This window comes from Squalius cephalus (assembly GCF_949319135.1).
Source record: "Squalius cephalus genome assembly, chromosome: 9".
Classification (NCBI taxonomy): domain Eukaryota; kingdom Metazoa; phylum Chordata; class Actinopteri; order Cypriniformes; family Leuciscidae; genus Squalius; species Squalius cephalus.
In genome coordinates, this window is record NC_137130.1 from 3,897,571 (window position 1) to 3,921,239 (window position 23,669).

Genomic DNA, 23,669 nt, shown 5'->3' on the forward strand with positions numbered 1-23,669 from the left:
ATTATCTCAGCCATAAAAAGCCATTTTTTGTGATTTGTTAATCAAATTTGAAATGAACGTTGGTGTGCACATTAATACAATAAGCAGCTCTCAGAGGAATATGAAATCCCATCATGAGGAAAAACACTAAACTGCACAGATTTTGAGCCACATATTAGAGGGGAGAACATAAACACACGTACCTTTGCATTTGTTTGTGGTTTTGTCTAAGATGGCCTTGGTTGATACGATTTTTCCATACCTATAACAAGAACAAACAGAGATGTGTTATGAATTTTAAAACACACACTCACACACGGATATAAATGACTCAGGTTGAACAAAAATAAATAAATAAATCATGCACGAAACATGTGAAACGTGAAGATAGTTTGAGTGCAGATGTATACAGCCAAAATTGAACATATACTGCATGTACCAGGGTTATTATTGTTAACCCTAAAACTAAAACTAAAACCATAAGATACATTTTCATTACTTGAAATAAAATAACCATTAACAGAAATAAAATTAAATATTTAAAACAACTTATTTGATTTTTTATTTTAGATAGTGGCCAAGGCAACATAACTGTTGTGAGAAAATTATAATAAAAGTATATTAATTATACTAAAATAACACTAATATGTATTTGCATATGAATATTGAATATGGATGACCTTATGTGTGCATGATACAGCTTAAAATTTAAACTAGTCAAATGACTTTTAAAAAAAAAAGCACAATAAAATCATTGAATTTTAAAATATTTTAAAATATTTAATCTATTTCTGTATCACAGTTGCAAATTGAACAAACAAAAGTCATACAATAATATTTGAATATTTAGTTTGAAACTACATGAAGGGGAGTATATGAATACATTTAGTTTTTTTTCATTTTTGGGCGAACTACTCCTTTAAAATGTATGCCTATAAAATTGAAAAAGTAAAAGAAATGCTTGATTGTATTGAGGTGTATTCTGCACACTTCAAGTCCAGAAACGAGATCTGCAGGAGGAAGCGTCTCTGGAGGTTAACAGAGCCAGAAACCTGATTGATTTATGAGGAGGTTATAAAAACTGCAGTGGAATGCTGTAAGGCACATGTGAGTGAAAACATGACCTTTGACCTCACAGGATGGGCACCAATATGACCTCACGAATACTTCCACAACCACCGATGGCAGGAAAAGAAAAAAAAAAGAGGTCATTAAGCTCTTTCAGTTAATAACACAAATAGGAAAGCCTTCATGAGATTTGAAATCCAATTACAGCAGACTCCTAAAGTCTGTGACCTCGAGGTCTGCTTCTCCAGGGGGGGTGAAGGGTTTTTTGCACCAATTGACCTAATATTAATCAATTACGAGGATCTTGCATCGGTCTCCTGTCTCCCGAGTGTCTTATGGAAGCCGTGCTTCAATCAAAAGCTCGGAGGTGTTAGGTGGCGGAAAAATAAAGTAATTCAATGCTTTCAGGGACTCGGAGGACACGTTTACAGCGGAAAGTATTTTTCCCATTAAATATTTTTTTTCCCATAGGGATTTTTTGTTAATGAGTCAAAAGCCATGAATCAACCAACCAGAAACTACATCACATTACAAACTTTGGTAACACTTTTAGTTTAGGGTCCAATTCTCACTATTAACTAGTTACTTATAATGCATATATATTGGATATTGGCTGTTTATTAGTACTTATAAAGCACATATTAATGCCTTATTCTGCATGACCATATTCTACATCCCTTTATCAACCCAATACCTAACCGTAACAACATTACTAATTATTAATATGCAGTAAATTAGGAGTTTATGGAGGTAAAAATCTTAGTTAATAGTAGGAATTGGACCCTAATCTAAAGTGTGACCCAAACTTTTATTTTAAGCAAAAAAGTGCTTGAAAATTGGACAGAAAGTCAAATATACAAGTGTATGAAGTCAAGTCAAATGTATTTATATAACACTTTTCATAATACACATTGTTTCAAAGCAGAAAATTATAAAGTTAATACTATATCATAGTATATGAATATCTTCATGCCTTATATACATTTAGCAGATTAGAGCTGGGCGACAATATAGTTTACACTTAGTGACGATATAAGCAATCAAGCATTTGAGATTTGCTACATAGTATATGTAGATGACTGTAAGTTGCTTTGGATAAAAGCATCTGCTAAATGACTAAATGTAAATGTATATAATCGCCCTATGTGAGTTTACTGTATGTATAGAGATAATGTTGGACACTTGTATATACAACTTTATATAAAGAGCTGGGCGATAATATGGTTACATACTTAATGACTTTATTGAGGAAATAAAAAAAATCCCATATATTCGTCTACATTTCTAGAAGCGTGTATTTGAAAATATGCATCTAAATACAAATATTTAAAGGGGTGGTTGATTATGATTTCACTTTTCTAACTTTAGTTAGTGTGAAAAAATGTAAAATTATGTAAAATTTACATAAACCCCGCCCCCTGAACACGATTTATAGATTATCATGACAGAATATGCTAATCAATGACTAGAAGATAACTACACATAAGCAACATAAATTCATCAACTAACCATTCAGTGCCCTCTGCGCCTTTTGCTCACCCTCAAAAAGTGACAACTTTAACATGCTATATAAAAATATCTGTGGGGTATTTTGAGCTAAAACTTCACACACACACTCTGGGGACATCAGAGACTTATTTTACATCTTGTGAAAAGGGCTTTATACCAGCCCTTTAAATAGTTTGAGAGCGTAGAGAGACTTAATTCAGTGTGGTTGAGTGGGGGCAATTTTGGCGCAATTTTCTGTTCTGATTCTCTGATTGGTGGAAATTTCGAAGCAGAATCATGAGTAATGTCGTTGTTTTTTTTTAAACCAGGAAATCCACTGTTAAACGCAATTATTTAAAAACAAATGTTGAAATAATGTGTGCTGATTGCTTCATCAAAAGCATATACGATCGATTAACAACCTTGTAGCTCACATTAGATCTTGTCTTTAACGGATTAAAAGTTATAGTTCAAAATCAATTCCCCTATGGAGAAAATGAATGGGATTTTTACTTCTGTCACACACAAATATCAAATAAAATAACATTTAAAGCATTCTAAACAAAGAATAAAAGTGATGCCAATGTTTGTGCATGTATGATCCCTTTAAATGCTGCCTACGAAGGCAGCTCACTAGGTTTTGGCACAGAGCGAATGGCAAACGCGTTATGAAAAGTTGATAAATGTCATTCATTAATCTCGTGTCCAGAGAGACAGCACAACAGCGTTTATGGGCCTTTTTATGTGCTTCATCGCCTGGTTTACCGGGAAACGACGAGGCCATCAGGAGGAAAAACCCGTCCTAATAGGCTGGCTCTCCATTAGCTTCCACTGAAAATCTATTGCAATTGAATTGCAGCGGCCAGACGGTGGAGGAGAGGCAGAGAGACGGATTGAATGACCGAGAGAACAATGTGACTGGTGTTTCACCTGCCATTTCAGCCCCAGTCTTGATCCCATTATAGCGCCTGACGGCAGCTCCAGTTACTCTCCGCCAGAGGCGTATTGATCTCTATAGTAAGAGCTCAGGGCGATGTTTCATAACTCGGCTTAAGCAAACAGCTGCTCTGTGAACGCAGTCTTCCTTTATTTGTTGAGATTATTGGTGACCATAAGAGTATTGGTATGGTAAAAAACAGTATAGATTTACAATGCAAATACATGTAGGGTTCCCAATGAATTTACAATTCTTTTGCGAATACTAGATGAGAATTTTTAAAAATGATTTCATAGAGACTGCATATGGAGCTAAAATAGTTTCAAAAGTAATGCATTTACGATATATAGATCCACACATACACGAGGATTTGCAAATGCAGTTTAACCAATCAATTCATACAGGAAGGTGCAAACATGCTTGTGTATTCATGAATAAGTGTGCGTCTTATTTCATAAAAGTAAATTTGATTGTATCATATGTCAATATGAATTTGTGAGTTATGAGTTTGTGAATTGCTGTTTGCAAAATATATAAACCTTTTTGTGAACTTGTGGATGAGCTTATGGATTTTATTTAATCATGTTTTGTAAATACATACATTTTTAGACTATTCTAGCTCTCTCTCTCTCTCTCTCTCTCTCTCTCTCTCTCTCGGTTTGGAAATCACAACTAGCCGGTGTGGATTTTTTTTCGCAAGAGCAACTTTATAAAGGTGACATTAAAGTCACTACAAATCCACGGATCCAGTGGGAATGGTGTTTCGTAAGGATGTGGAGGAAAGAGACACTCCATCATAATGAACAAAACCTGAGAAAATTGAGAAAAGTTCGGCTTCAACACACAGATTTTCAGAGGAAACTGACCTGGCTCTTTCCACATCCTCAAAATACATTTTAAATATTAATATCCATCAAATGCTCTGTCAGAGCTTTCTCTAGTGTGTAAGCGCATAAAACACTCAAGTTTGTTAGCAACAATAATTTAATTGTCCACTTATGTCTGAGGTGTATACAGTTATGTGGAGCAGGATTTAGGTGGGAATGCTCAATTATGGAAAAAAATCATAATCACGATTATTTTTGTCAGTATTGAAATCACGATTATGTAACACGATTATTTCACATGACTTTGGGAACGTGTTGCATTTATTAAAAAGACACCTTTCAATAATTCTTTAAAAAAATAAATCGAAATTTGAACATTTATTGTACTTTTTGAACTATTAAAATAAATAATATAACAGATATCAGGCAATGAGATTTCATGGCGTAGCAGAAATGGAAACTCATGTCACTCATGGCACCTGGTTAAGACAAAAACTCAGAGGAACAAGGAAGAAATAGCTTTTATTTAGTCACTTTCTGGGTCGGATGCAGTGCTAAGTGACCCGACATAAGAACGCACAACCCTTGAAGAATGTTTGAGGAATGTTCCCTCCCTTGGAGAACTGCCCTGGTTTTGGTTCATTTCCAACTAGACAGCGTTTCCTTAAAGGGATATTTCACCACTGGTCAGTTATGTAGTAGAAATGTGAAATTATTTTAGAAGTTGGTGCCTTCTAGACTGAGAAAAGCCAGAAAATGTATTTTTGGCTCATGTGGATGAAAGACAACAACTTCGCTGCCCTACGAGGACACTCCCAAGCCACGCCTACCGGTTACAGAGGGCAGTATCGGAAGAAATGATACAGCTAGGCTACTAGTCGACTCGAAACTGAAAAGACGCCGTTTTATCGTGAGATCCCCCTATGGGCGGGTTGAAGACATGCGGAACGAGCTCCTCCTACTGGCTGGAGTTTCTCGCCTCTGGACAAAAGAGCCTCTGATGACGATAAATGACGATTTTTGCGTCATCTGAGGTTTTTTTCCAGGCACACAATACAGAAATCTCTCGCCTCAGGGGGACATGAGGGAGGGAAGCACGGTCACTCGAAAGGGTTTCTACTGATACAAAGCTTAATGCTAATCGGTGAAGTATCCCTTTAAGGACAGGCTCTTTATTCTATTCTAGTCTGGATATATGCAAAGGTGAAAGGGTCCTGAAAGCCATACTCTGATTTGCATGAAAATGCGACTTATAGGTGCTTACGTTAAGTGTTTTTTTTTTTTTTGGAGAGTAAAATCCTCTCAGCAACAATTCACAAGCACAGTTCTCATGCATTTCTGAAAATGAAAAGTTATTTTACACCCTAGCATGCTTTTAAAAAATAAACAAACATCTATGTACTTAGGTTTTAGACTAGTATGGTAATGAAGATCATATCAGGATAAGATAAGATTCTCAGGATAATCAACACAAAGCAAACTGGACTGATTCCAGTAACAGATCATATTCACACTGTGTGTTTTATGGTGGCAATCTTTACGCTGCCAAAGTATCTAAATTTAGCATATATGGCATGATGTGTAAAGAGATGCAATGCAGTTTCAGCATGAGGTGTTGCAACCAAATTCTACACCCACACACATACACATACACACACACTACAATCAACTTAGCTGTGTAAGTCATTTCAACTTAAATTACAATTTAACTGACTTCAAAAAAGTTGAATCTCATAAAAAAGGCTATATAAACTTATTTTGATGAGTTGAAGTAATGTAAAAACATATGTTGTCATGACTTATTGATCATGTCATTTGCTGATGGGCAACATTTTTATTCAACATTCATAAGCATTAAACATTTTGAATATATTTGGCTACAAACGAATAAATAAATAATCTTAATTTAATACAGTTTCAGAGCTAATACATCAATATCGAGATAGCATCAAACGGCTGAAAAATATTGAGACAAATATAACTATATCGCAGCCCTAACAGAATCGTATCGGCAGTCAAGAAAGCAGCCAAAGAATAGAGGATCAAATCCACACACTGATTGCATGGTTCAACATATTATCTGATTCTCAAAGCCCCGTAAGCTTGTGTTATGACATTGATACCTCTGACCTCACATATTTCCCAGGGATGTGCCCTGGAAAAGGTTACATCAGAAAGGTCAAAGGACAAATCTCTTTAGCCATCAGGATGAGATTAAGCTAAATACAGTGAAGGGTTAGACGATCACACCACTGACCCTCCAGTGAAAAGCCCAACACTAATCCAGAGCCTCAATCATGCCCATAGATGAACTGTGCCCTCTTTACACTGCACAGGCTTTCTAATTAAAGACAACGCTCCAATTCCTCTGAGGACAAACCTGTGAACATCACAAGGCATTCAGTTGAAAAGTTATTTGAGGTGATGCATATATTAAAAAGCTGATTTCTTAAAGAAACAAAGTGACATTGGACTCTGTACTAACCCTATAAACGTGTCTTGAGACGCTTGAGATGCAGGACCAGGACACATCAGGTCTTTACTAATTATTCCAAAGAACGACTACAATGTGATGTGAAGGAGTTTAGACTTCTTAGGGTAAAAAAGGGGTCCTTATACATGAACTTACTCAGTAAATTATGCATAATTACAAGCAATTAACCCTAAACCAAACTCTATTCCCAACCCTACCCTATAACTGATATTACTCAGTATGTAAATGTATAATTACACTGTAACAAGTACACCATAAAATAAAGTGTAACCATAAATAAGGCCGAAACAGTGTGCACAATACATGAATGCATGTAAAAGGTAGTATGCATAAAATATTAAAATAAATGTAAAAAATACCATAATAAATAAAAAATAATGTGATCAATATTCACAATAGTTTTAGGTATGAGAAAAAAAATCTAATATGCATAATATTTTAATATTTATTTATTATATTTTCCATGACTTTTTAGGCGTATATATATATATATATATATATATGCCTAAAAAGTCATGGAAAATATAATAAATATTATAGGTTATATTGTTGAGTCCTGCTTCTGTTCCTGAGTAATGAGATCTTCTAATTAGCAAACACAAAGGGCAACATGTTACAAAGTCGATGTTTGTTGATATGTGATAGTGTGTGTGTGTGTGTTTGTGTGTGTGTGTGTGTGTGTGTGTGTGTGTGTATAGAGTGGGAGGAAGTTTGATGAAGGGCTCAGAGGAGGAAAATGAGACTTCAAAGTCACATCAGTGGTCTTTCATCCAGTCTCCATCCGAGATTCAGTAACAGGATCATTCTGTGCTCAGCTTCTGCTAGCGATGCACCAAAACAATCCTTGTGGTCCTTTGAAACTATACACCTCTAAAGATGTTACGCTTGTTCTTGGGGTTTGAGCAAACAGTATACCTTTCTACACCCTTTACACCACGATCAGTGGACAGGACTGATTCACGTGTGACAGCTAAGAACAAACACGGAGTACTGCAACATTTCACAGCGGGATAAATAAATCAAATAAATCAAAAGGTTAGATATTCAACGTGCCGCATCAATATAGAAGCCAAATTATGTGCTTCAAAACATTTTTAAATGTAGATATGAATTTAAACCCTGAACTATGTTCTTTAATATGACTTTTGTAGTTTTAAGCATTTCTTTTTTTCAACTCAAATGTTTCATAATGTCAAGCAGGGTCAGAAATTATTTTTTCTGATGTGCAATATTTGGCATTTTTTCTTCTTGTGTAAGGGCATTAGCTTATTAAATGTATCTATGTTTCCTTCAATGCCAAATACTTAAATTTAACCAATTACTTTAAGATTGTTACCAATAAAATTGTATTACCACCAACAATAGCCATCTATACACTGCAAAGTTGGCATTTTTGTCCCCTTATCTTGAATTTGGTGGCCTTTTTGTTTGCATTTTTGCCCCAATCCCATGTCAATTTCTGGCCCAACTTCAAATCCAATCAAAACTCAAACTCAAATGAAAATAAAATGATTTAATTCAATTGACTATCCTTCAAAAAGTCTTCAAAAACATGGTTATTTAATGTATTTTTGCATCGAATGTTCAGCAAAAATGACTAGCTGATATATAATTGCTCATACAGTACCACTCACCCTAAATTAGACACACCGACAACACTGGATCGTTCTGTTCCTAAGTGTCCTTTTCTCTCCGCAGCAATGCAGTATGGTCTATCTGTCAATCTTCTTAGCGCCTTCACTCACAGGAGTCCTCTGAGGACCGGTCCTGTGATTCTGCTCTAAAATCACATCAAATTATCCAATAGACTCAAAGCGACACAGCATATGCCTCATCTTTTATTGATGGCATTCATCCCAGACCTCTTAGAGGGGAAAGTCACCCTCCAGCCCTTGACACAGAGTGACCGAAATATGAGAGTTCATTGAGCCGCAGTGCCAGGCTGTGTGAGATTACAATACTAAGACCACAGAGCAGAGCCATGACTCTTTCTTCATCCAACACCGTTGAATAAATCATTAATCGACAGAATGTGTGGCATCATTATTTGTTGCATTACTCCTCAGTTTATAAAAAAAAAGCATTAAGAAATAGAAATTTAAAAATACTAGATATGCACAGATATTCAAATTCTAGCCAATACAAATGAGTCAATGATTATTTAAATTTTATGGCCAATAATTGATCTTAATAATTGTATGAACTTATAAATAAATAAATGTAAATAAAACACTGAAAATCAATTGTTTTAAATGCTACAAGTGAATCCATGAATCACAAACGTTTAATTTTTTAGATTTGATAGAAATTACATTTAACAGTTTCTCTAAATTATTCATATAATTAAACGTTTTTCAATTAAGGGTGCGTTTACATGACAACGATGTACTAAAACAAAGATTTCACGTACAGACCACAACGTTGTCAAAACGATCCCCGTTCACACGGCTCCGCGAAAACGACTAAAAACGCTGCGTTATACTTCTCGGCCAGTAGTTGGCGATGTCACTTTGTGAAGAAACACTATACGCATAACAGACTGAACGTGAAATACGCATGCGCATGACATCACCATTTTCACAAATTCACATTTTTGTAGTTTGCACAGACGATAATGCTATATTTTTCAGAAACTTAAACATACTCTTCAGATGATTGCAAATGTGATCTACATGTAAAAACAAGCGAAATGAACCAATATATGTAGAATATAGATAGATTTTAAAACTATTCTTGAATATTAGCCGATAATCAATATGATTCTGATACATTGTGCATCCTTAGCAAATAATACACAGTTTAAAAGAAGATATAAGACTTTATACTAGTGTGAGAGAATCATTTACTTGTGTATCATCTTGCCTGCGTAAAGTTTAATCCAATTTTTTCAACGTCAAACGCACATAGATAATGGCGGTGACTTGACGTATTACATCAATTATCAGTATAAACATAGTCCCACTTCATAAAGATGATTTAATTGTCAAGTAATATACAGAAATCCTTCACATAAGTGCTTTAATAACAAACATAAGCTCCACAATTCTGCTTTTACAATGGAAACGTTGCTCCATAGGCTTGTACTGTCTCGCTGTAACCACAAATTGTGCCTTTTTATTAAAAAAAACACCCACAAAAATAAGTCAAAATAATTTTTTTTGTGATAATCGACATCATGCCAAAGATGCTGCTGACTCGCATCGAGTGTGAAACAGTCCTCAGATCTCAGGCAAAACATTTCAGCTGTACGTCTCTCAATAATCTGCCTCAGACAATCTCTGATCAATAGATTGAACTCAGAGCCATTCGGCCACATTGAAGCATTTATCAAGCAATAACTGCACATTGTTTCAAAGAGAACTGGGAATGGACTACAAATATGACCCTGTAAAGCAGCGATTGGATTGTGTATTCAACGGCCACAGTAATCGATCTTCATTTGGAGGAGCTGCCGTCTCGCAGCGAAACTGGGCTTAATGAGACACATGCGGATAAACTGGGGCGCTGGAGGCCACACTGTTCATCTTATCTTCTACTACAGCAAATAAAACACCTCTCAAAGCGGTTCCCTAAATCATTAAGTCTTTCGGCACTCTTAAGCGAGGGCTGTATGATAACAGTAGCTTAAAAATAATATCCTGATTTGGGTTGCACTTTAATCGTGATCACGATTTCTAGTTCTCTCGATTAATTGAGCATAATCAGGTGATATTTGACCACTGGTAAAGAGGTAAAAAGTGTTCATTTATGAGGCAAGTATTACATGAAACTATATGAGGTAAACTAAACCATGCGAGTTGACGTTGATTTGTGCTTAAAGGGATAGTTCACCCAAAAATGAAAATTAGCCCATGATTTACTCACCCTGAAGCCACCCTAAGGTGTATATGACAATCTTCTTTGAAGGAGTTATATTAAAAAATGTCCTGACTAATCCAAGCTTTATAATGGGAGTGAATGGCTGGTGAAAAAGTCGTCTGGCGGAAGCTAGTTATTTTAGATTATAAAGTTATAAATGTGGGTTTTTTTCTTACAAAAACACATGGTTTCGCATCAGAAGGCTTTTATTAACCCCCCGGAGCAGTGTGGAGTACTTTTATAATGGATGGATGCACTTTTTTGGGCTTCAAATTTTCACCGGCCATTCACTCCCATTATAAAGCTTGGATTAGCCAGGACATTTTTTAATATAACTCTGATTAATTTTGTCTGAAAGAAGAATGTCATGTACACCTTAGGATGGCTTGAGGGTGAGTAAAATCATTAAAATTTTTGGTTGAACTATCCCTTTAAGTGCAATCAATTTCTAAAATGACAATAATCGTGATTAATAAGCCTTTAACCATTACAGTGCAGCCCTAATCCTGATATTTGTCTGCGTTTTCTCCAGAAATGAAAGTTTGGGTGGTACTCACGGCTGACAGAGCTTGACCAGGTCGTGGTCGGTGGTGTTTGGCGGTAACCCACGAATGTAGAGGTTAGTTTTACTGAGCTGCTCCCAGCCGGCCGTGCTGCTGCTGCTGCTGCTGTGATTGGTGCTGCTGTTGGTCCCGGGACTGGGCGGAGCCATCGGGTGGGAGGCGGGGCCAACGGGGGGCTGGTGGGGGGGACACAAAACAAAGCTAAAGTCAGAGTGGAACCAGGTCAAAGAAAGAAAGCAGGGAAGCGAAAAGTAAACGGTGAGAAAGAAATAGCATAGTCAGGAGAAGTATATTGGTATATACTGTAGCCTATATTGGACAGAAAAAAGCACAACAACTAATCCAGCAAACGTATGAGCATCACTGAACTTACTTAAAGGGATACTTCACCTCTGGAAAGATGAATGTGTATTTAAAATGGGTCATTTATGTAGAAGAAATGTGAAATTATTTTTGAATTTGGAGATTTCTAGACTGAGAAAAGGCAGAAAATGTATTTTTGGCTTATGTGGATGAAAGACAACAACTCCCAGAATGCACTTGCTTCGCTGCCCTAGGAGGCCACTCCCAAGCCACGCCTACCGGTAAGAGAGCGCAGTTAAACAAGGCTAGGCTACTAGTGAGTCTCCGTGAAGAGTCTGCCCGGGATTTCGAGATCGCCCAAATGGATTTGGCTTTTGCGTTCTACAGTCGCCATTCATTATGTTTACTGTGGCGAGCAGGACGAGACTGAGGGCCGTGGGAGAACGGCGCGAGGCCGGTGGCGTGATTACTGATGAGCGACACCTGTGAGACGCACTGGCTATCTCTCACGGAGGAGCGGGAATTTTCTTAGCAATGTTAAAACACACATCAACCGATCACTTGTTTAGCGTTCATGTAAACACCACATTCAGATTCACCAATCGGAATGAATTCAGTTAGATTGAAACAAAAGGTGTGCATGTAAACAATGAATGGCGACTGCAGAAAGCAAAAGCCGAATCCCGGACATTTTGGAAGATCTCGGCGGCCGGACATGTCCGGGGAAAAGAGGATGGTAACCCATACTACTCAGCTTTCTCCACAGAACAAGAGCCTGTTAGCTTAGCTTCCAAAAAAGATGGCTGACACTATTTGTACATTCTGTGAGTGAGATCCCGCCTCCTATGGGCGGGTTGAAAACATGCGGGACAGCGCCTCCTACTGGCTGTAGTCTCTCGCCTCTGGACAAAAAATCCTCCGATGACACAAAATGACGATTTTTGCGTCATCGGAGGATTTTTTCTGGACAAAAAATACATAAATCTCTCGTCTCAGGGGGACATGAGGGAGGAAAGCACGGTCATTCGAAATACTACAGGTTTTCTACTAATACAAAGCTTAATGCTAAATCCTGAAGTATCCCTTTAAGCTGGACTGTGATGCTATTTTCTTCTAGAAACAAACTTTGTTGCATTATTTTCACTGTAAAGCTGCTTTGAAACAATCTGTATTGTAAAAGGTGCTATAGAAATAAAGCTGACTTGACTTGATTACTGACAAGTGGCATTTTCCCAAATTTTTAACAGAATTAAACGCAAAACAATGCAAAACAGCTGAAATGTGTAATTATTTGATGTTAAAATGCTTCCTCTGTTTTTCTTTTTTGAGAAACGATTCCATAAACACGATTTCACTCCCAATGAGTCCAACTAATAAACCAGGCACACATTTATGTTTGTTAGTGAGTTATTGGGACACACCTTGTGAAGTAAACCGGGACATCTGGTCACCAGTTATGAGATGAACAAGACTGTCAAAGAGCCGCCCAAACCTTCGTCACACTCATTATAAAGACTGAGGAGGAAGTTAAACAACCTGTAATTTAGGTTTGCTTATGCAGTGTTTTACATGAATACACCATCCTTAAATGAAAATAATTTCATTACTTAGTCACCCTCATGTCGTTTCAAACCTGAATGCGGATCTTTTAATGCTATTCAAACTTTTAAACAAAATATTAGTCTATTTTGATTTTGAAGTGTTGTACTCTCAGCTACTTTGAACACATTTTTACCATGTTTATATCCATTATGTGGTTTTCTTGATGCAATCTCAGTGTTGAAATGTAAAAATGTTTCCAGTCTAGGCCCATTAACATTTGTAGAGATCTATTTGGCCGGGAAAAAAAGAAAATAATTTTAAGGCAGACATCGATAAGATATTTTTCTAACAAAAATGCATCGCTTCGCTTCAGAAGTTATAAATATGGATATTTTTATTACAAAAAGGCCTTTATTAACCCCCTGGAGTCGTATGGATTACTTTTATGATGTATTGATGTGCTTTTTTGGGCTTCAAAAACTATTCACTCCCATTATAAAGATTGGAAGAGCCAGGATATTTTTTTTAAATATAACTCCAATTGTGTTTGGCTGAAAGATGAAAGTCATATACACCTAGGATGGCTTGAGGGTTAGTTAGTAAATTATGGGATAATTAAAATTTTTGGGTGACAAACTAACCCTTTAATTTCAGTAAATCATTCATTTTTTCATTCATTCAATCATTCATTCGTTTCAGTAATCACTATTAATTAATGCTGTCCAAAAGAGAAGGTACTAGCTTGTTACAAAGAGTAACTCCAAGTCTAATCTCCAAGAGCAAACACAAAACACAAGCTGCAACAAATGCAAAACAGGAAAGCAATGTTGTAGCTCTGATAAAACTAGACCTAAAGGAAGCGTGTTTACAGAGATGTTGGGAATTTTTTGTTGGGAAAAATTTCAGCAACAGTGCATGAGTGCAAATCTTTGTCAAGTTAAGATGGCTCATGCTCACATTTCGTAAAGATTGCAAAACATGTAAAATATAAAACATGTCTGTTTCTGATTCACCAATAGAATATGTTTGGTTTTGCATATGCTTTTCAATTTAAGCAGGAGATGCATCAATGCATTGATTTCTCCCTCCAACTCACTAGTGTACAGGATCTCCGAATCTCCTCAGCTCAAATGCTACACTGCTCATGTTTGTCAGTACTAGGATGAGTATCTGGCAGCGCTGTGATCCATATCTGCAGTGCAGTCTCTTCTACTTCAGAAAGCAGTTGTCAGCATAAAGTGGGTCCACAGGGGCCGGAAGCTCTGACCTAGGAGCAAAGCTGTCGGAGAGGACGCTTTGAGAATCTAAAGGAAGTGAATGCGGCACAAGAGGCCGAAGGGCGAGCGCTGAACGTTTCAATGTGCTGAAGCCTTTTGTAAGAGCTTGATATGTGCAGATGTACGACAGAACCAAAAGCACTTCGTTTTATCTCTGATATTCAGTACAGGACAGGTGAATCATGCTTGTTTCATTGAATGTCTACAACAATTTCAAGAGGATCACAAGGAATTATTTATTTCTACGGTCATATTTGCATGCATGAAATGCATGGGTTGCCTAGTAATTGGTGGCTAAGTTTGCAATATTCAAAATGTCCGCCCCGCTACCCCATTTAAGCAGTGACTTCAATTTTGACAATAAATTCCCACTCCTCATGCCGAACGAGAACCAAACAGCACCTTAATGAGGGACTAATATGAAGGTTGGCTTTTACTCACAACGCTTTCCTGAAGGTATAATCCCTGGGAAAAGCACTTGAGTCTTTCTCTGCAGTCCTGAGAAACATGTAAACGCAATCATAAGTTTTAATAAATTGAGTGCAAATAAAAAAGAGGCAATTTTTGCTGCAATAGAAGTGTACAGGAATGAAGGAGGCTGCTATGTGCCATTCTCATTCAAAATAAATAGTCTACAGCAGTCTATATATACTCAAGTGAAGTTGCAAAAGACTTGATTTAGCAAAAGAAAGTCATTCCTTTGGAAATAGCTTTTACATGCAAAATTTAAATATAGATTTAAATATAATATCTATCAAGCCGAAGACTGATATTAAGTTACTTGACTTTTTAATATTTGGCACAATCTAAAAAAAAAAAGGAGAACACAAATAGTGCAACGTGTTTTTTGGTTCTTACGGATGCAATAAAGATATTTTTGGTCAATGTGTTTATCATGCATGATTTATTTTGTACACATGCTAGATTCAGTCAAAGGAATGGAATACATGAAAATTCTACTAGACAAAATATCATAAAGTATGAAAGAATCTTTGTACAGTGAGAACTGGACCTTTGGATTGATTTCGCAAATATAAACGCAAAAATCTAGTAAATGTCACAAGGATCCGTACGAAAACTTCATAATCAGAACCCAAATGTGAAGCGCATTGAAAATCTTTGGGAATTTCTGAACGGGCTGCGGATCTGTTGAGGTCAATGCTTTGCTGGCTTCATTCTCCGTACTATAAAAGAGCTCTTGTGTGGTAAAGACATCACTTCCGTCCTGTTTTGTATGGACACAGATGTTCTGTGCTGTGGAGGTCTTCCTGCTCAAGTGCCCTCGCAGTTCAACTGTGATTATCCCGCTCGCTCTTTTGTGGAAGTAACAAGGAGGAGGAAGCGTTGGGAATCTCTGGTATGCAGCAGTGACACAGTTGACTGGATGAGTTTCAAGACTGGAGCGGAAAACTGTTCCCATTCTGCCTTTTACACAACTCCTGCTCCAACATTAAACTAACAGAAAGTTCATTGTGAGAACACATTCCTTTTGTTTTACATGATAGTGCACATGATTTTATTTCACGCGTCACATGACCGAAAAACACCAATGAGGAACTAATCTAAAGGCTGGTTTTTAGTAGCCTAAACATTTTCCTGACGGTATAATTCCCAGAAAAAGTCATTAATCTTCCACGTCTGTCTTGTCTGCAGTCTAGAGACCCATTTGAACACAATAAGTGTAACACAATGCTATGTCATTGTTACGTTACATGTAATTTCTGTAGTAATAACTATAAAAACATGCAATTAACCCTAAACCAAACCCTCATCCTCATCCTAACCCTATAGTAAGTACATGTAGTTAATTCATATCACTCAACACTTAAATGTATAATTACACGGTAATACTGACACCTTAAAATAAAGGGTTACACTTTATTTTAAGGTGTCTTTGTTACACTGTAATTATACATTTAAGTACTGAGTGATATTAAGTAACTATATGTACTTACTATAGGGTTAGGATTAGGATGAGGGTTTGGTTTTAGGGTTAGTTACATGTAATTATGCATAATTTATAGTTATTACTATAGTAGCTACATGTAACATGTAAACACTGTAAAATAAAGTGTTACCAAATAAAGTGTAACCAAATTATGCAATAATATGTATTTGCATATGCAACAATCTTAGTTTGTTCCTGTTTCTGTGTTATGAAAATGTAATAAAAAAGTTTATATGTAGAACACTGCAAGTTTCTGAAAACATGAACATGTACTGTAACATGACTTATTGGAGGAAAGTCATTCAAGAAACCAGCTTTAAAAATGATCTGCATTATGTTATTAATATGCAAATGAAATTTCACCAGAGAATGGGGTTGACTTTAATTTGAGAGTAAAAGTTCAACTCTCATATAATAGCATACATTGTTTGTACTGGATATGAGGCGTAGATGTCAAATAAGATTTTGGGAATAGTGCTTATGGGCTTATTTAGATGAATATTATGTCATACTATGCTGTCACTGAGCACTTCTGTTTACTTCTATTAGCATTATCTCCACTTTGACTCACATTTAACGAAACAATTCACCCAAAAATGACCTTACCTCCGAGCCACTTGGGCCATGTATTATTTTCCTTCTTCCAAGATGAAAGTAGTCTCTATGATTTATGCACTATATTTTGATAGCATTTTGCAAGAAATAGACTGAAATTTAAGTCAAGCACTCTCAAAACTCTCAAAACAGAGCAAAGTCATACGTATGAACCACTTTTATGATGAATTTAGTCTTTTTTGGAGTGTGATAATACTTCAGATGGACATGAGAATGAGTAAAATCATTTTGGGTGAACTGTCCCTTTAAAGGTGCAGTGAGCGATTCCTGGTAAACGCTGTTGATATTTGAAGTCACCAAAACAAACACGCCCCTACCCAAAAAGGATCACATCCCTATTTTGATGCCTCCACGCCCATATTCATATTCATATTCAACATTGGTGAAATCTGCCGATGTGCCTGATGTCATCAGTAAGTAAAAGCAATTTGTGTTACTATGATAATTTAGGTCGAATGTCTAATTGATATTTAGCCCCTCTACTCCTTCCATGGCAAAGTCATCCCTTCCGTCCAAAACAAGCAAACATGGTTTTCAAAAACAGGTCCCTAATATATTACAAATGTGACAAGATTAAAGGGTCATAGTGATCACTAAAAGGGGAAGCGAAAGAAAAGCCATATATCCAAAAGCCATATATTAGGAGTGTTATCTCACTTTTCGGACACACGTTAGGAGCCGATGCTTGAAATGGGCGATGGAGGAGGTTTAGACGTTCCAGGCTTTTAATAATAATAATGCAAATGAAAAAACAAGCGGAGATGACACATGGGTAAATTCAAGCAAAAGACAGCATATATTAAGTTATATAAAGCAACCTCTGCATCCGTTTTCAGGCCTTCCCTCTCCTGAAGGTCTCTCCAGCACTTCTCCGATATTCTTGTCTTGTCTGATCGTAACCCTTCTTTTTAAAGTTATATTCCTGGCCTTTTCCTCTTTTGTATTTTCTATAGTCGTTCTGCTAATGTCTGTCTTTTGCACTGAGCTTTCTCTCCTCCCCTATCATGAGTGGACACACCCCTTACTGCTGATTGGCTCACTCTCTCTCCTCCCCTCTCATGAGTGGACACGCCCCTTACTGCTGATTGGCTAACTCTCTCTCCTCCCATATATGAGTGGACACACCCCTTACTGCTGATTAACTCACTCTCTCTCCTCCCCTACATGAGTGGACACGCCCCTTACTGCTGATTGGCTCACTCTCTCTCCTCCCCTCTCATGAGTGGACACATCTCTTACTGCTGATTGGCTAACTCTCTCTCCTACCCTTACCCTAACTCTCTCTCCTCTCTCTCCTCCCCTTAACTCTCTCTCCTCCCCTTATGAGTGGACACGCCCCTTACTGCTGATTGGCTCACTCTCTCTCCTCCCCTATCATGAGTGGACACGCCCCTTACTGCAGATTGGCTCACTTTCCTCCCCTATATGAGTGGACACGCCCCTTACTGCTGATTGGCTCACTCTCTCTCCTCCCCTATCATGAGTGGACACGCCCCTTACTGCAGATTGGCTCACTTTCCTCCCCTATATGAGTGGACACGCCCCTTACTGCTGATTGGCTCACTCTCTCTCCTCCCCTCTCATGAGTGGATACGCCCCTTACTGCTGATTGGCTACATGTGTGTTTTGGTGCTTGGTCCGATCCACTTTTCAATGGCGTTTTTCAAAAATTGCTTACTGCACCTTTAATTCCCTCACAAAGGCAGAGACCGCAGTGAAAATCCCCAAGATTGGCAGGTGCTGAAAAGCACAGATCTGAGCTCCATGAAATCCAGTAGTGCCGAACAAAATATCATTTCATTAAAGGTCTACACAACAAAGACAGCATTTAGGGGTCAGGACAGAGTCAATGTCCTATTGAAATGGCCTGGAAACCCTTTGGCCGCTCTTTATGCCATTGTCCAATGCAGCTGCGTAAAGGCGAAACCACAAGACTGGATAAATAAGACAAGCTCGAGTTTAAAAAGAAGGCGGTGGATTATTAAAGGTCACTAAATCTGCCTTGATATGAATTCCTCCAACACTACCGATACTGAACATTTTATTTAACAGGGCAATTAAAGCTGGACTAAAGTTTTAGTCCAATTTAAATGCATGCTTTCACATATTTTCTGGCTTAAAGGCATAAGGAACAACAACTTTGCACAATCAACAAGCAAACCAATCCTATGCATTTTAATGCCTAATTAAGTCACACCAAAGTTCATTCTCAAGTTTAAATGAAGTTCAAGTTTTAAAGCATGTCTTACACAACAATACTAAAGTAAAAAGTACACATCCGCTCACTCCATTTCTCCATTCAAGTCGTGCTTTTGGAGCTTAATGAAAATATAACAAGCTAAAGGAAGGCTTTATTTGTTTGTGTCAGTGAAAAGAAAGGGGTGGTTAAAATACTATCCAATATGACATTAGAGAATATTGCTTTTGCTTTGTTCATGTACGGCTGATTCTGAGAAGGCACTGCCTCTCCGGCCTTGGGAAATAAAACACCGCTGGTTTCTACTTTAGATGAAAATAAACTCGTCATCCTGTAAAGCACAATGACTTTATGCTATTAGTCAAGTGTTCTGAGAGGATACGCTGGAAAACAGCACAGTTAGTCACGTTGCCGGTCAAGCGGGAAGTCCTTGAAGCGTGCTAATCTCTTTAAATGCTCGCAGGATGAATAGTTTTAGCAGAATCACATTTTGACATCCTATTCATGCAAAAATAAAGTAGCTTTTATTTTCGAGTTAACAAACATACATCGGACAGCACAACAAACACGCACAAGATTTCAGGACAGACCTCAAAAACAAAACAAGACCGCTCATCTGATCTTTGCACTGGAGAAACAGGAAATGAGGCGCAAACAAGTGGACAAAGAACATCTTTGAGGGACGAGAAACCAGTGTTTCCCCTCGAAGGTCCTCCGGCCTGACTGAAACACACACATTCCCAGAGCGGAACGGGCTTTTCTTAGGAACTCAAAGCTTGTTTTGTATCTCGCATCTGTTTGACCATTCAGCTCTGCGGGGAGAGACTGGCTTCTTATCAGAGAACCGCAGACCTAGTCAGCCCATCATATCCGTGCTGGAAATACACTGACGACTTCCAGTAACCGGCCTCACCCTGCGAGAGATCCCGCTCGGCTGCTGAACGGGCCTATGAATATATGCATAATCCTCTTGAGCGCATACCAAGTCCTTCCTCTTTCAAGCCTCCTTCCTCTTCTATCAAGAGGTCAATCTCTTCTGCTGATAAATCAAATTTCATCATTAGGAGACGCAATAAAAGCATGCAATTCGCAACAAGGCTTCCGCAGATAATGCAAGTCCAAACAGCGACACTATCTGATCCCAACATGATGCGCTGACGTGACAAGGTCACCTAAACCAATCTACACCGACCGCAAAGAGTTACGGATCACATGAAACACATCTGACCCCGAAATCAGATTAAAAACAGTATTAAATTAAAGGCATTGTGATTTGATTTGATTTTCAGTTCATTAACCAAAATTCTCATTACCGGTAATGCAGACATTTGACTTTTCAGTTTTTCTTCCCAATTCCCATTATTCTTTAATTGTGAGTAATGTGATATGTTAATGTTTTGATGCATTACAGTAAAAAATTATAATAATCATTTAAATTAGTTACAACATGTAATTGCATAAAATAGAAATAAATATAAATGTTCTCTCTCTCTCTCTCTCTCTCTCTCTCTCTCTCTCTCTCTCTCTCTCTCTCTCTCTCTCTCTCTCTCTCTCTCTCTCTCTCTCTCTCTCTCTCTCTCTCTCTCTCTCTCTCTATATATATATATAGTTTTTGGTTTGGCATTAAAGTAATGAGAATTTGAGAGGGAATTGTCATGAAAATTTGTCATATTCTTTATGCAAAAGCCAGAAATCCAGCTGAAATATGACTTTTATTTGCAGGTTTCACCCAAAAAGACTTTAAAACCGCACTTCAAAGAACATGTAACTATGAGGGCCACAATTAAAGTCAAATAATATTTTTTTACCCATTTACAATTATGTGACATCCTCACTTGGGCCAGAATTTGCAAAATATCATCCTCAACAACCGAGGGATTAATCCATTTCCACCAAAATGTTTGGAAATTTGTCATTTTCTTTATGCACAATCTCCAAATAAGGCTTAAATATGACTTGGACGTGTTAAAGATAGGTGGTGCGTGTGAAATGCATGGGATGAGATTAGAGAAGGCTTTAACGAACAGTGTCAATATGAGAACACACAAGGTGCATTAATTCAGCACTGTGACTTTTGACCATTACAGGCCGGTAAAGTAGATTAACCACTGAAACCAAACACACACACACACACACATCAGAGCGGGCAGGGCTGTGAATGTATATTCCCATCAGAGCAAAATGCAGTGACGTACATGAGACACGTAAAAACTTGTTCAAATAAGAGGCCTATTTTTAAACTCGTGGGACGGGTTTGATTGGGGGGGGGGGGGGGGTGTATTAAAATTGTGAATGAGTCGATGCAGTAACACAATAAAATTAAAAGCTAACACAACAAAAACACACCCATCAGAGGCGAGCATTTGATTGGAAGGGCACGAATGACAGCTATTCTTTATGGATTAGTTTCATGGAAGTGCTGCTTTTGGACACTATCAGTCTTTCATCCGTCGATCATCGCAAGTCCTGCCTGGATTAAAATGCATTTTGGTTATTGTTATTATTATTACTACAACAATAAAAGTGCAAAATGCACTGTAACAGTTTCCACAAACACATATACACTCCAAAGCCACACTTTGGGCCACAATTAAAGTGAAATAAGAGGTTTACCTGTTTACGATTATACGACGTCCTCACTGTGTGTCCAGAATTTGCAAAAATCATCCTCAACAACCGAATATCCCCCTGATGGATGAATAAATGTCTACCAAATGCTTCTATCTCGTATGTTCTTGCCTATCCAGGAGGGTAAAGTTGTGTTTGTGGCTCTATAAACCATAGAGACCGAGCAGTGCTGTCATATAGTCTCACTCAGACGTATCTTTAAGACCGAATCGTCGCATAGGGGGAGAAATATTAGTCTTGCGGAAGGAGAGGCATATATCCCACAAACGCTCGGTGTAGTCGGCTTGCCCAGCCCGTCTGTTTCGCTCAGTTCATTGATCTGCGGTGACTTCTCCACAAAACTACACCTCCCACTATGGAAGAAACCACTGCGTTCTCTTTAAAGGGGGGGAAGGTGTGCACACAAACGACGCTTACAAGCCTCACAAACAGCCTCTTCACTCGGATAACAATGCAGATTGCATGTTAAGTATGCATGCGTGCATTTACATGCATTATGTACAGTGCACAACAACCCAGTTTCGGAGCGAGAGGATTTGACATTACATTCACCCCCCCCTTCGCTTGCTCTTGGTTTCCTTTGGCTCACATACTTCACATTCCTGAGTGAGGCCATCAGGTTTTGTGGTTTTACAATTTCATATGTGCTATATGGACTGATTTAACGTTGTGTTTAAACATGAGAAGCCAAAACTGAGTTTGTATGACATTAAAAATCAATGCCGGTGAAATATAGATGGATATATATATTCTAAAAAAAATAGGTTTACAAAAAATTCTGTGTTTTCTGACTCCAGGAAGAGCTACAACATGTAAGCCGACTCTCCTCGATGGGTGTAGGAGGAGTAAATCCCGCGGGAAACATGTTCAGGTCACACTTAACCTTTCAAAAAAGTAGGAAGAAATCAGAAATTATATTATTTTACATAAAGAAAATGAAGAATACTTTTAGGACCATTAAGATATTTATATTTTTTGCATTGCGACATGACAATTAAACAGTTTCCCCTATCAATGTTTTACTTTTTGTAATTGATTTCATTGAATGATTTTGCATATAATAAAAACAAAATAAATTATAAAAATAATTGCATTAAATTACGCTTAATGTAATGTATAATAAATGAAAATGTATATATGTATATATATATATATGTGTGTGTGTATATATATATATAAAATGTATATATGTGTGTGTGTGTATATATATATATATATATATATATATACACACACACACACACATACTATATATTAAATTATATATATACACATTACATTTAATTGTATAATATATATTAAAGGTGCTATTTAAATAAAACTCTATTATTTGAATTATTATTATTATTCTATTCTACCAGAAATAATACCAAACATAATCCTAATCCTAAATTATTCATCAGAAAAATCAAGAATTCTGTTTACAATATGGGCTTGGGAATGAAATAAACAATCCATATGAAAAAATAATAATATTGAATATGACTTTAACATTTCTCCAACCCAATGGTTCACATCTAATCTAAATCTGCCTCAAAAATAAAATAAAATAAAATTAAGCCATGTCAATGATGACGTTAAAGTTCAAATGCATAAAACACAAAACTGTCCTCAGCATTAAAATCTAAATCTGTTTCCAAGCAAGGCAATGATGTTTCTGTGCTGCTGATGTCAAGTCTTTGATATCCAGCTGAATAAAGTGATTTGTAAAACGTGGAAACGAGTTCGCATTTTAGCGCTTGCGGCTCCACCGACCCGAAGTCAATGGGTTTTGGTTAAATGGCTGAAATGAGGTCTGTGGTGAAACATATATTTAAAAAAAAAAGTATGACAGCGACAGCAAAATACGCAAGTGTTGGGTCGGTTACAAAACAAAAACAAACAAACAAACATTTGTCCAGAAAACAAGTGTTCAATAGACATGTGGAAATAAAATATACATATC

The 23,669-nt window shown here is 37.2% G+C and overlaps 1 protein-coding gene across 3 annotated transcripts in view; it reads right to left on the reverse strand.

Moving 5' to 3' along the window:
* The window catches only part of rbms1b (RNA binding motif, single stranded interacting protein 1b), a 78,981-nt gene that overhangs the window by 41,901 nt on the left and 13,411 nt on the right, over window positions 1–23,669 (reverse strand). For 2 of the 3 annotated variants that reach the window (XM_079881962.1, XM_079881961.1), the window contains exons 2-3: window positions 11,209–11,390; window positions 183–241 (exon numbers count right to left, since the gene is read on the reverse strand). In XM_079881962.1, coding sequence (XP_079738088.1) covers window positions 183–241; window positions 11,209–11,390 — 241 coding nt within the window. Of the gene's footprint in view, window positions 1–182; window positions 242–11,208; window positions 11,391–21,709; window positions 22,248–23,669 lie in introns of those variants that run through there. The other variant, XM_079881963.1, reaches the window with a different exon arrangement.